At 43.9% G+C, this 15068-nt stretch overlaps 1 protein-coding gene across 3 annotated transcripts in view; it reads right to left on the bottom strand.

Annotated features, from left to right (window-relative positions):
* Positions 1 to 8754: 8754 nt before the first annotated feature.
* CTNND2 (catenin delta 2) overlaps positions 8755 to 15068 on the bottom strand; it is a 487037-nt gene continuing 480723 nt past the window's right edge. For all 3 annotated transcript variants that reach the window (XM_088827634.1, XM_088827633.1, XM_088827632.1), the window contains one exon: positions 8755 to 10491. In XM_088827634.1, coding sequence (XP_088683760.1) covers positions 10231 to 10491 — 261 coding nt within the window. In that variant the 3' untranslated portion in view covers positions 8755 to 10230. The remainder of the gene's footprint in view (positions 10492 to 15068) is intronic.

Raw genomic sequence — 15068 nt, forward strand, 5'->3', positions numbered from 1 at the left:
GCTCCAATGAATATGGTTAAATAACATAAATACATTTAGCAAAAGAAATCTTAAAAAAAACACAGCTAGAAATATGTATGAGAATTGCCACCTGTTCAGTGATTTTGGAACTGTACAAGTGTAAAAATAAATGAATTTCATTCTCCACCCCACCCCCTCACCCCACAAAGCACATACCATGAGCTAGATTATTTTAGGGTCTTTTTCTAGGAATTTAGATATCAACACAGCAAGGAACTATTTGAAAAAAAGTTTTTTTTTTTTTTGGTATGGTCTCTATATGACTCTACAGCAAAGCCAGAGGTAATAGACAGGATAAAGTCCTCCCAGAGCTGTCTGCATCCTCATCCACAGGCTGGTGAGTATGTTGGCTTACCTGGCAAAACAGACTTTGCAGATGTAATTGAGTTAAAGAGAGCAAGATGGGGAGATTGTCAGTGTAATTACAAAGGTTCTTATAAGGGAGAGAGGGAGACACGAGACTAAGGTTAAGAGAGACAGAGAAAGCAGGAGAGCCAGTCAGGTAGAGATTTGTCTGAAGATACTGTGCTGCTGACTTTAAAGATGGTGCTGAGGAAAGCAGGTGACCTGTAGAAGCTGCAAAGAGTAAAGAAACCGATTCTCCCCTGAAGTCCCCAAAGGAATACAACTCTGCCCACCTATCTTGAACTTCTGACCTCTGCAGGTAACACATTTCTGTTTTTAAATCATTGACTATGTGGTGATTTGCTATGGCAGCTGTAGAAAAATTTTGCCATGAAAATCCTTTCCACTGTTATCTGAAAGTCAAATATAATTGGGTATCTTGCATTTTACCTGGCAACCCTGATTTAACCTATATTTCTGCCATTATTTTTCTGGGTAGTACTGCTTTATAGAAAAGTAAATATCAATTCCAGAATCCACTACTTGATTAATCTTCATTGTTTGATATATATACACACACACACACACACACACAAATACTGTTCATGGCATTCTAGAAGCAATAATACTGAAATGGTTTGCCATTCCCTTCTCCAGTGGACCACATTTTGTCAGAGCTCTCCACCATGACCCGTCTGTCTTGGGTGGCCCTACACAGCACGGCTCATAGTTTCATTGATTTGACAAGGCTGTGGTCCATGTGATCATTTTGGTTAGGTTTCTGTGATTGTGGTTTTTGTTCTGGAGGCTCTGGGGTTATAGTTTAAACTTCTGTCTGCTCTCTGATGGATGAGGATAAGAGGCTTGTGCCAGCTTCTTGATGGGAGGAACTGGCTGTGGGAAAACTGGGTCTTGTTCTGGTGGACAGGGCCATGCTCAGCAAATCTTTAATCCAGTTGTCTGCTGACAGGTCGGGCTCCCTGTTAGTTGTTTGGCCTGAACAACAACAGCAATATACAAATAATTATATATATATAGTTTATATAATGCTGAAAACACAGAGTTAGGATTCAAAAACCCTGTTTGAATAAGCTAGGTAATGCCTGGGTCTCTCTTTCCGTGTTAGTAAAGGGGGGTGGTAATGTATGTTATGCTCCCATCTTGCAAGTCTTGTGAAGATCAGATTGAGCCACAGTAATTCACTTACTGTAACAGCCAGAAGCAGCTGTGTATCGTTGTCACCAGGTAGCAGGAGCACTTATTTGCCTCAACACAGCCAAGGCTGGAAACAGAGTTCTACCTTATTTTTCTAAAACAAGAGGTGCCACAACTGTCATCTTTATGATGGCTTTTTCTCCCCTCCCCTGGAGGAGAGCGTGGCAATCCACTCCAGTATTCTCACTTGGAGAATTCCACGGACAGAGGAGCCTGGTGGGCTGCACAGGCCATCGGGTTGTGAAGTCTGACACAATGGAGCAACTAACACTTCCTCTCTTCTGGGCTTGTTCTTTGCAGAATCAGGTTTAAAGACTCCAGGAAAATGGGGAGCCCAGGTTCTAAATCCATCCCTGCTCCAGTTGCTCCTGGTCCAGTACTGGGTCTGGGCAGGGAGATGCCTTCCAATTCATGAATCCTTCTTCTCCACAACTCTGTTCTCTAATTCTTCTCCACATGCCTAGCCTTGGCAGCCTTCTGTTGCTCTGCCCTCCACAGAGCTTTCCAGACTCCGGGAGTTGCCCCCCCTCTCCCCTCAAGTCCATCTCTCTCTCCAGGGCAGGGCACATGCTCCTACCCCCACTAGCATGGGTGACGGCCAGCACTGCCCTCCGCCCCTTGGTTAACTGTCTCCTTCACCCAGATCTGCACCCTTAGAAAAATGTCCATGCTTCTGCATTGCACTGTTTTCCTTGTTGTGTGTTTTCCAAGAATTTTTTTAGTGTGCCTCTTACATGGTAACTTCCGTCAATGCTGGTAAATGAGTTTATAACCTATGTTTAGATTGCAGTTCACAGTGTCCTAAGCAGTCATACATAGGTCCAAGAGCTGGGCTGTGTCAGCAGGAATTTGCAAAATGATGGTTAAATGCAGCAATTATTCAGTATCATGTTATCTAGACTTAGATTAATTATGCAGCAAATAATGGTAATTATTACTTGGAATCCATCACAACCTAATTATTTCACTACATTTTACTATTACTTGTGCTCTTGAGATTATTTATTTATATCTGCTTTATCTGTACCCTGGAGATAATATATTGGTTTATTGCCAACAGAGCACCATTTTTGATTCTGCGTTTGTGACATCATACCACCAACTTGAAATTGGGTGTGTGCATTTGCGTCATAGAAACTGGCAAACACTGTAAATCAAGCAACTTTTCTTTTCATTTTGTGGAGAGTCAGTTGTCAAATATTCACCAGCGTGCTGATCATAAGCCGAATCTGATCTTCACAGAAATTGCAGAGGGGAAGCATAACATATATTATCACCCCTTGTTTACTAATAAGGAAGACAGGTTTCTGAGCCCTAACTCTGTGTTTTCACCACTATATGTATTACATACATATGTGTGTGTATATATATATATAAAATGTATAATTATGTATATATAAACGTGCTGAACTGAACACATGTAAAATAATTAAGATTAATCAAGTAATAAAGTCTGGAATTCATTTTTACTTTTCTATAAGCATTACTCCTTAGAAAAACAATGGCAGAAATATAGGTCAAATTAGGGCTGTCAGATAAAGTGAAGATGTTCAATTATATTTGAATTTTAAATAACAATGAAAAACAATTTTACTGTAAATATGTTCCAAGTATTGCATGAAACATACTTAGGTTTAAAAGATTATTGGCTATTTCATTGAAAGTTAATTTTCACTGGTGTTCTTTTTTTAATTTGCTAATTCTGGTAACCTTAATTGAATATTGGTTAACATTTTAAAAATATGAGAAGATTTCTTGCTGCAGTCCTATTAAATTATGAAAAATATAGCTCTATCTTTCAAACTGTAGTAGGGTCAAAATTAATTGCAGATAAAAGTTTATGATGTCCTCATAACTGGGCTTGGGACTGCGCTTCCAGTGAACGTCCACCCAAAAGGGACTGCCAGTCTCCTCTCTGGCTTTTTGGACATCTCTGGAATAGTCTAAAGCAAAAGAGGATTGTTACAAAACCTAAGTTTCCTTGTCCTTTCATGTCCATTTCATAGGCGCTTTGCTTTAATTACCTCCTGGGTCCTAATAGCACCCTTCCAATGCCATGAGCACATCTGTTACCAGTTCTGTGATCAACAGCTTCTTTTCAAAAAAGGTTTATGGTAAACTCTTGGGCTTCCCAGCTGGCTCAGTGGTAAAGAATCTACCTGCCCATGAAGGAGATGCAGGTTCGATCCCTGAGTCGGAATGATTCCCTGGAGGAGGAAATGGCGACCCACTCCAGTATTCTTGCCTGGAAAATTCCATGGACAGAGGAGCCTGGCGGGCTATAGTCCGTGGGGTCACAAAGAGGCATACATGACTGAGCATGCATGCACACATGGTAAACTCTTGGGAAGTAAAGATTCTGCCCTTCAGAATCTTGCGTGAGTGGAACGCCTGGATGAGACGCTTCTGTAATTGAACTTGTGAATGGTCTGGGGAGCTGTTGGCAGAGCCTGTGCTTGGATAGCCAGAGTCATTCGTCTGTAGCAACGTTTCATTGTTACGAACTTCTTTAGAGTTAGCTTTGGGTCTTCTTTAGAGGGGCTCAGGTACCAGTGTCAATGAGTTTGCCTTGAGACCGGGAATCATGGAAACAGAGAAGGCAGTAATTACATTGTGCTGATAATTTAGGTGGCATGTGTTAGCAGTAGAGGAAGTGACAAAAGGAGATGTAATGAGACATTCCCATTCAGAAACTACACATTCCCAAAGATGACACGACTCAGAAGAAAGCTGTATCAATCAACGTTCAATACATCAGACCTATGTTACTCCTTAGTTGTTTCAACCCTCTAATCAGCTTTCATTTGTTCTCATTAGATCATGAGCCCATGGAGAATACAGCTGCTTAAGAACCGGAAATTCCTCGAATACTGATAGTGTATTGAGGCAGTAACAGAATTCCAGGCCCATTCAGTTATGAAACTGTACCATATATGACTGGTCATTAAAGAACAGGACAGAACGATGACTAGAGAAAGTGTCTACAGAATGCCTTTCTGTTTACTAAAATTAACACTTAAAAAAATCATCTATTTTCTTGTCTTCATAAAAGCATATACCTATTTGGAGGATGGACTTTCCTGGTGGCTCTGATAGTAAAAATCCCTGCCTGCTGATGCAGGAGACATTAGAGACTCAGTTTCTATCCCTGGGTTGGGAAGATCCTTTGAAGAAGGAAATGGCAACCCATTATTCCAGTATTCTTGCCTGGGAAATCCCACAGATAGAGGAGCCTGGCCAACTTCTGTCTGTGGGGTTGCACAGAGTCAGACATGACTGAAGCGACTTAGCATGCAGGCAATCTGAGGACATGATGGCGTGAATATAAGTCTTGGTATTAAGATTTCTTTCATCTGTTCAGCCTTGTTACTTCATAGGAGATGGCAAGAGAGAGTTTCTAGAATGTGGGTATAACGGCTTAGTGATGGCCCATTTGGGAATATTTGGGAAAAGTGATGCCCTTCAAGTGATTTCAGAGAAGAGTCCAATTCTTTCAATCTCTCTAACCTGCTGTCCTCAGCTTTGACTTCAATTTATTCCGGTCCCCTCGTGGTTGTCTTCTGGCTGCCAGGAACCACACTTCCATGATTGCATTCAGCTGAAGAGACACACAAACCCAAGACCTTCCTTCTGACGTTAAGAATATGATTTTTTTATCCCATTTTTGTTAGCTATATTATTTGGTTTTTACTTCTTATAAGAAGACATTGCTTTTTCCATTATTAAGAAATGTTGGCTACACATTAAGGAAGATGAATTTCTTAAAGCAAAATGTTCTCAGTGTCACAGTCCACGGGTAGACTGTGTCAGAAAGACAACAGTGGTGTAGTATCTCCAGTGTTACAGCCTCTGCCATCATGTTGCCGCCGCTGCTCCCCTTCTCGCCCCAGATATGGAGCCTCTTTCCACCCTTGTCCCTGTGGAACTGAGTAATATTTTGCAATTGCATTGACTAGTGGAATCCCTCTCGGCTTGTGCCTAATTCTTTTTCTTGGGATATAGATTTTGGGAACCTTGAGATGACCTGTAAGATGTTTCTAAAGCATCTCTGCTGGACAGAGCATGTGGAGAGACCTCATAGGATGACTGTGTACATGTGTGCTTTATTGCTCAGTCATGTCTGACTCTTTGCAACCCCATGGACTGTAGCCCTCCAGGCTTCTCTGTCCATGGAATTTTCCAGGCAAGAATACTGGAATGGGTTGCCATATCCTCCTCCAGGGGATCTTCCCAACCCAGGGATTGAACCCATGTCTCCTGCATCTCTTTGGCAGATGGATTCTTTACCGCTGAGCCACCTGGGAAAACCACGGGTGTCTGAAGGGCTGCAGTTTTTCCAGCCCTCAGCTACTCAGGCCCAGGAGCTGGGTGTTTACATGATTGAGTTGTAAGTAAGTCCAGGTTCCAGCCTCTGAGCTTCAGTGGCTGATTCTGAGTGGAGCAGAGCTGACTTGTCCTCAGGGAGCCCAGCCCTGGCTGAGAATCTCCTGAGTGAAAACACCATGTCTTCTTACAGTCAAACCTCATTTCTCAGGGACATAGCTCTCAGATACAGGTAGAAAGCATTAGTCACTGAAGAAGAGCTGTAGTAAGAGAAATAAAAGGGACCAAATAAATTTGTACATGCACATGAGGGCTTCCCTGGTGTCTCAGTGGTAAAGCATCCATCTGCCAATGCAGGACATGTGGGTTTGGTCCCTGGGTGGGGAAGATTCCCTGGGGAAGGAAATGGCAACCCACTCCAGTATTCTTGCCCGGGAAATCCCAAAGACAGAGGAGTCTGTGGTCTACAGTCCATGGGGTCGCAAAGAGTCGGACATGACTTAACCACCAAACAAGAACATTATATATATATATATGAATTTAAGCACTTTCATTTTTTCCTAGCAGTTTCCCATAATGTCTGAGTCTTATTAACAAAAATTGGATAGTCACTGGTTAACGTCCTCATCAAGTATAACGTGACATCTTGGTCACCCTCATTCTCCTAAACCTGTCTGATATTTTATTGTCTAACTCATGATTGACAATGAGGACTGAACTAGTTAATTGTGGTATTAAATAAAATCAATATAAAAATCTTAACATTTTCACAGGGGTAGAAAATGTTCCTTTTAGTGTTCCTTAAAGTGGTCCTACTCCGATGAAAATATTAAGATTTTTCATACTTGGAGCTAATGGTAAAGAACCCACCTACCAATGCCGGAGACATAAGAGACATGGGTTCAGTCCCTGGGTTGGGAAGATCCCCTGGAGGAGGGAATGGCGACCCACTCCAGTATTCTTCCCTTAAAAATTCCATGGACAGAGGAGCCTGGCGGGCTACAGTCCATGGGGTTGCAAAGAGGCAGACGTGACTGAAGCGACTTAGTACACACACACACATGAAGTGTTCTATTAGGCCCTGGTGATCAAAGCTCTCAAATGAATTTTTTTTTCATATATAATGTTTGGATTTCGCATCCTATTGAATACGTTGGGTGTATCCCTGGTCCACCATAAGGACTGAGAGGAAATTTTTATTTCCTTTTTTTCGTCTCTTTTCCTCTGAAAGACACCAGTCCCATTTCAGTAGACAATCCAAGGTCTAGAGGCTCTTGTTGACCCAAGAGGCAGCCACTTATGGGGGCAGGGTCACACTTGGTCACTTCAGCACAGTGAAAGCAAAAGCAATGTTTCTTGCCACTTTGAACTTTTGTCCAATACACCCATGTTATAAATAATAAACCATCTGCTGATCAACCTTTACTGCCAAGGAGAAGGATGGGCTCTGGCCACGTCACACTTCAGATGAAGCCTCATCATCTATCATCTATCCATCCACCATCATCTCTCTATCCATCTGTTCCTCTCTCTACTTATAATCTATCATCATCTGTCCTTTCTCTCTCTCCCTGCGTTTGTGTGTGAGTGTGATAAAATGATGAAAAGAATGCAACCTGAGTAACTACGAACAATTTGAATTGACTTTCTCCTAGCTCTAACTCTGGCTCCGGAGGCTTCTAGCTGAATCCTTTCATGTCAGCCTGGTGCAATGTGCTCTCATAGGACCACAGGCAGCAGAGACATCTGTCTTCAAAGGTTGCCAATGCTGGACCACACAGGCTCAGCGTCACAGGAAATACCTAGCTCCTGCTAGGATAAGGGCTCTGGGACACACATTAACTTCTCCCTGCACAACGTAAGCCCGGGGATGTCTTACTGATTCCTTTTGGAGAAGCTACACCAGCTATTCATTTATGCAAAAATCATGTCCATACCTCGTCTCTGCCTTGATGACCTTTACTGTTTCATTCTATGACAGGAATGGAATGGAAACACTGCCCCTGAAGCTACATATTTATCTCTAGGGCTCAGACGGTAAAGCGTCTGTCTACAATGTGGGAGACCCGGGTTCGATCCCTGGGTTGGGAAGATCCCCTGGAGAAGGAAATGGCAATCCACTCCAGTACTATTGCCTGGAAAGTCCCATGGACAGAGGAGCCTGGTAGGTTACAGTCCATGGGGTCGCAAAGAGTCAGACACGACTGAGCAACTTCACTTTCACTTTCACAGGGGCTGGGGACTTCCCTGGTGGCTCAGATGGTAAAGTGTCTGCCTACAATGTGGCAGACCTGGGTTCGACCCGTGGGTTGGGAAAATCCTCTGGAGAAGGAATGGCAACCCGCTCCAGCACTCTTGCCTGGAAAATCCCATGGACAGAGGAGCCTGGTAGGATACAGTTCATGGGATCACAGAGAGTTGGACACGACTGAGCGACTAAACTTTCACTTTCACAGGGGCTGGAGCCTTCCTGGGAGGGGAGTCAGAAATGTGTCTTCCTATAGTAAACAGTGCAAGAAGGTCCAGCTTGTGAGTAACTGTAGGACAATTGATATGAAAATGTTTGTCTCCTGCTCTGTCCTGGAAATGAGTTTTGCATTTGCACAACCATGCATGAACAAGAAATCTTTTGGTTGCTATTAAATTTGGAGAAAGAACCATGAATTTTAGACTCTGAGCTGAATTAAATTATGTAGAAGCGAAGGGGAGAAAGTTTTAAAGGAAGATGGCAGCCAATTTCTTTTGTTATTTAATGTTTTATTTTTTCAAGAACAGTTAACATTTACTAGGCACCTATTGGCCTCAGTCACTTGCATCTAAAGAGCAAAGCTAAGTTACCCCCAGCCCGTGTCCTTTTGAATGGTTAGCCTTAACTTCTTAGCTCTGTTAACCACTATTCTACCATTAGCTTCAAGTTCGCTTTTAATCATCTAAATCCGTAATTGTCTACTGCTCCCTGCCACACGAACAAAAAAGTTTCAGGGGGGAATAAGGCGAGCAGTTTACATTTTCTGTGGATATTTCAAGTAATTGGCCCCAAAGTGAAATTATTGAGTTGGCCATGGTTTTATCATGTTCTGAGGGCATTAAACATGAAAGGAAATGGGCATGTAGAAAGGCTTGGTATCCAAGAATGTGTGAATATGTGAAAATCCTATAACTTTACTTCCACTGGCCTAATATCCTGAGTCACTAGATGGTCAGAGAGAGAGAGAGTACAAAAGGAACAAACTGATGTACATTTATACTAAAAAGCAAAAACAAAGTTTGTACAAGATGAATAGCAAATGAAATTGCTTCTATCAAAATAAAATCTCACACAGGTCATTTTTGTACATACGTGGACACACACCCACACACGCACAGACACACAAGCAAGAATGCGTATTTTTGTCAGATAGGTCCTTGGAAATAGACATTCTTAGCAAATATGGATGACAGATCAATTGTAATTTATTTTCTTTTAACACTGTATCATCATAAAGAAAACTGGTATAAATGAAAAAATCTATTTCAAATATCTACATCTAAAATTTTAGGCAGTGAAAAAGCACTTTGTTGACAAGGAGTGTGGAATGATGGATGTTAAATTGTCAGAAACTGCTGAATGCCTTGTTTAGTTGCCACAAACAAATTCACATATCAGAACGAACAATACTGCTAAATATTCCTTTTTTTTCCCCATTTTTTTTTCCCTGTTAAAACTTTACTGGGAGGAAGAAAAAAGAAAAACTGGAAATCCATACATCTTTCAAAAGTTTGAAATTGAAGCAATATTTAGAACCATTGATGAGGAGTCGCCGAGGCATTGGTGTAATATACACAATGCTCTTGTCTTCTTTAATCTGTAATGTACATCGAATACTTTACAACAATGCATTAACAAAAGGCAAGAAACGTCTTGCTGTACAGAGGAACCCCAATGCAACTTGAAGCCTAGAATCACAACGGATGAAGAGAGTAAACAAAGCGTGACAAGCCGTCCCTCTAAAGTGTGTGAACTATGTCACCGCCTCTGTGCTTATTACCTTCGTGCCCCGTCACCCCGACCGCCTCCCGTGCTGCCTTCGGCCACATCCCGTGGAAAGCACTTTTTAAGACTCTACAGCCCGAACTAGAAAGGTGTCGCCCGATGTCAGATTAAGGATTACTTCCTATTGACTTTCAAGTGAACGTTCATGGAGCTTTCTAAAATAGCTCTTAAATGTTTCCTTCCTGGCTATCCCAGCCTTCCTATGGAACAGGCTTTAACAAACTAAATTTGCAGGGAAAAAATAGCAATGTCTGTGGTCTGCATGCACATGCACGGCTCCCGGGGTGCCCGCCTCACACCCAGGAGTCGGGGGAGGCCGGGTAGTGGCTCGTTTCATAGTTCAGTTCGCTGTAGGGTCGGGCGGCCGAGTAGAAGTCGACGTAGTTGCCGGTGGACTTGAGCCCCAGGTGCATGGTGTACTCGCTGGCGGGAGGGCGGTGGTGGACCTGGTCCTCGAAGAAGGACTCGTCGTAGGTTCTCGTGGAATTCGGAAACGGCTGGTAGGTCTCGTAATCTTTTCTGCTGGGCTCCTGTGGGGCTGGCTGTGCTGAAACCTGCCCAGGAAAGGAGGAACACCTGGGTTAGCACGTTTACCCTTGACCCGCCCTTGACCCCCACGGCCGACGCCCTTGACCCTCCCTCTAAGTCAAGGCTCTGAGTGTCCTCCATGCGGTCAGTTGCCAGGACTGCACTTCCCTGATTGACTTTCTGTTTCAGAGTTGGCTCCTGAGTCCACGTGTTGTTATTCCAGATAACCTTTTTATAAAATTACTATTCTGGCAAAGTACACATAACATAAAAGTTACCATGTTCATCATGTTATGTATAACTCGGCGGAATCAAGTACTTAAGTTGCCTGGGCCACCATCAATACCAAACGTTTTCAGAACTTTTTCATCACTGCAAACAAAAACTTGTATCCATTCAGCATAAATCCCCATCTCCCCTTTTCTTAGCTCATGGCAATCACCATTCTATTGATATTTTCCATCTCTGTGAATTTGACTAGTCTACATACCTCACATAATTGGAATAATACAGTAGTTGTCCTTTTGTGTTTGGCTTCTTCCACTTAACCTCCCCAAAGTTATAGGTTATAATGTCCTCAAGGTTAATCCATGTTACAGCAAGTGACAACTTCCTTGCTCTTTACGACTAAATCATATTGTATGGAGATTCTGTGTTTGTTTACGTATTCATCCATAGATGACAATCGTGATTTCTACTTCTTGAATAATGTTATGAACATGGAACCACTAGGATTTGTTTGGCTCCCTGCTTTCAATTTCTGGGGGTGGTGATGTCGTAAAAGAGTTGGACACCACTTGGTGACTACACAACATCAATAGCAAACAACGTACCAAGAAGTAGAACTGTTGGATCTGATGGCATTCTATGTTTAATTTTTTGAGACGCAGCCCAAACTTCCAAGGCAGTTGAATCATTTTACCAGCTGTCGTTGTTGTTCAGTTGCTAAGTCAGTTGTGTCTGACTCTTTGTGACCCCATGGACTGCAGCACGCCAGGCTTCCCTGTCCAACACCAACTCCCAGAGGGAGTTGCTGCAAAAGGGCATCCACAAAACTCATATCCATTGAGTCAGTGATGCCATCCAAACATCTCATCCTCTGTTGCCTCCTTCTCCTGCCCTCAATGTTGCCCAGCATCAGGGCCCCAGTGAGTTGGCTCTTTGCATCAGGTGGCCAAAGTACTGGAGCTTCAGCTTCAGCATCGGTCCTTCCAGAGAATATCCATGATTGATTTCCTTTAGGGTTGACTGTTTTGATCTCTTTGCTGCCCCCGGGACTCTCTTAACCTTTCCTAAATTAAAGATGTACACACTAGATTCCACAGAACACAAACAGCTTCTATTCATCTTCCCTGCGTTTTTCTCCATCACACCTTGGGGCTGTAATCCCAGATGAAGAGAAAGTGAAGGTGTACAAGGTCTCAGGGTCACTTGGGCATCTTTCTGCCAGCTCGGAGGGCTGTGTTCAATACCTCTCTGGAGGATGGAGGCTTCTTACTAATAGGGCCATCCCATCACACCAGTGATGTACCACAGCCTTAGAAGGAATCCATTCAAAATAGTCTACGCCAGCAGTTCCCAAACTTTATGGCACCAGGGACCCATTTCATGGAAGACAATTTTTCCACAGACAGCTGTTGGGGGGAGGATGGTTTCAGGATGATTCAAATGCTTTACATTTATTGTGCACTTTTTTCTATTATTATTACATCAGCTCCACCTCAGATCATTGGGCATGAGATCCACGGTCTACACTCTGAAAGACCAAAATGTTTCCTAACTTGGTTCATTTAAGAATTGATGTGATGGGAATCCAAACAATATTGTAAAGCAATTATTCTTCAATTAAAAATAAATTTAAAAAATTGATGGGGCTCGAGAATAACATGGGATTATGAAGCCTTTGGTTGGGGGGCAGGGGTCTTCAGAATTGCCCAGTGTCCTCCAGCCCCCGCAGTGCTCCCTGTTTCCACTCTGTCCTCTGAAGGCTGTTGTCTGATCAAGGGGGCCTTGAGGGGCTAAAGGGATCACAGGAGCCTTTGGAGCAGAGAAGTCTAGAGTTAGTTCTCTCCCTTCCCCTTGGCTTTAAGGACAGTGTTCATAGGCTAGTAATTAGCACTTACATGTGGGGGCCTGGCTTCCTCTGCCTCTGGGGTCCCTTCCTAAGCTCCCACAGTGAGGATACCCTCAAGGCATGGGGCAAGGACCATCCTCAGGGTTGCTGCATAAGAGCATCCACAAAACCCACAGGGAATGATCTGTGTGTGTTGCGGGGAAGGTCTGGTGGGAATGATGGAATCTGAATGAAGAACATTTTGATCACTTTGGAGTGGCCCTGGTAATTCCCTGCTAATTTAACTAAGGCTCGGCATGGAAACATCCTCTAGACATCTTCGTTAATAGATAATGATTTGCAATTAGTACGTTGTGTGTGAATGAATGCTTCTAATGACCTGCCCATAATTCTTCTCTTAAGTAAGCAAAACTCCCTCTTTCATATGTAATTGATTTACACGAGTGAGTCGCAGAACTGCTCTTCAGAGAAGTGAACTTCATCACAGCTGCCATGCAGGAGGGCTCACACTTCCAGTTCATGGTGGCTGAAAGAATGAGGTTCCCGTCCATCTGTGACAGCCCACAGAGCTCAGACGTGTGTCAGCCTAAGAGCCTGGGCACGAAGGGGGACTTCAGGATCTGCAATTAAACGTTGCTGAGGCCAGCTGCTCCCGATCATGGGATAGGCTAAGGTGCCCTTGGCTGGTCTCTGAAAAGCTGGTGCCATGTGGAACTTCTCCACTCTGACGCAGGGCTGCTATGCAAGTGTGGAGCACGCAGAGGGTTAGATTTGGGAGGTTTGGAAAAATTACATGGGGAGGGAACTAAGACTGTTTCTACTTCAGCAGGCACTACATTCAAAATTAAACAAATTTTTCTTTATTTAGTCTTGTGTATATATATATGAAGAGTTGACTCATTGGAAAAGACTGATGCTGGGAGGGATTGGGGGCAGGAGGAGAAGGGGATGACAGAGGATGAGATGGTTGGATGGCATCACTGACTCGATGGACATGAGTTTGAGTGAACTCCGGGAGTTGGTGATGGACAGGGAGGCCTGGCATACTGCAGTCCATGGGGTCGCAAAGAGTCGGACACGACTGAGCAACTGAACTGAACTGATACACATACATATATATATGTATGTACCATTACAGATACATATTGAATGTTTATGTCTGTCTATATCTATCCATCTTTCTATTTATCCGTGTGTGTGTGTGAAGTCGCTTCAGTTGTGTCTGACTCTTCGTGATCCCGTGGACTGCAGCCTGCCAGGCTCCTGTGTCCATGGGGATTCTCCAGGCAAGAATACTGGAGTGGGTTGCATGCCCTCCTCCAGGAGATCTTCCCAACCCAGGGACTGAACTCAAGTCTCCCGGGTCTCCTGCACTGGCAAGTGGTTCTTTACCGCTAGCGCCACCTGGGAAGCGCATTCGCCGATCTGTCATCCGCCTCTTCATCTATCTAAGCTAGCTCCTCCTCTCCCTGTTTCTCCCTCTCTACCTCCCTCCTTCACTTTCTTCTTTCCTTCCTTCCTTTTTTCTCTTTTCCTTCCTCCCCCTTCTTCTCATCCATCCTTCCATCCAATCCCCACTTTATAGGTAAAGAAATGGAAGGTCAGAGAAGCTAAGAAACGTGTGCAGGATGCCACGGCTCAGGCTGGGGTAGGGCTGGGATTTGAATGCACGCCTGGCTGACTCCACGGTCCACATCCTTTCCAAGAGAGGGGTACAGTCTTGGTTGAGCTGAAGTGGCCCCCCCTCGGGGTGTCAGCCTCACTGAGTTGACTGTCAAAAGAAGGGAGGCTGGTAGACAAAGGAGAAGCGATCTGACTTTTCTGTGCTGGTCTCAGTGGCCGGGGAGGCACTGCCAACGTTTGGGGGGTCTTCTAGGAAAGTTACATGCAAGGCTTGTAGCCCTCCTCCATTGTGGCTGCTGGTTTCATTTTTTCTTTTCACAACATGTTTCAAATTTCTTTCTGTTGCTATGTTCTCTCTGGATGGTGGACCTTTTTGGCAGAAGCTCATTTTAGTCTCTTATATTGGGGAGTTACCTTCTTCAGTTCAACTGTATTGGTCATAACAGCCCATGTCAACCCCTTCTCAGGTTGAGTTCTGCAGTTCTGAGAGCTTTTGTGAACGAATCACCTAGGATGGTGATGGCAGCTGAGGCGGAAGGGATCAGATTTGCTCACTGGCCCCGTGGTCCGGCCATCGGTTGATGAGATACATTCACTGTGGAGGTATGTTGGTTGTATTTGATCATTCGGGTGGTGCCAACGGTCCAAAAACAGCACATTTCCCTTCCATGTCTCCTTTCATCTGGCTACGGCGATCAAGCAAGCAGCTTCCAGGCATATCTTTCCGGTACAACCTTCCTGACACAGGGCAGGAGTGTGGAGCTTCAGCAGAAGCCAGCTCTGACAATGAAGGCCAGTGGCCAAGAGCTATAAAGACTGTCAGTCCTTCTGTGACGACCACCAAGGGGCAGGACAAGGGAGAAGTTATAATTCAATAAAGGAGCAGAGGAGATGCCCTCCTGTTTT

The sequence above is a fragment of the Moschus berezovskii genome, chromosome 18, assembly GCF_049115385.1.
Source record: "Moschus berezovskii isolate FMDL1 chromosome 18, NW_MosBer_1.0, whole genome shotgun sequence".
Classification (NCBI taxonomy): Eukaryota; Metazoa; Chordata; class Mammalia; order Artiodactyla; family Moschidae; genus Moschus; species Moschus berezovskii.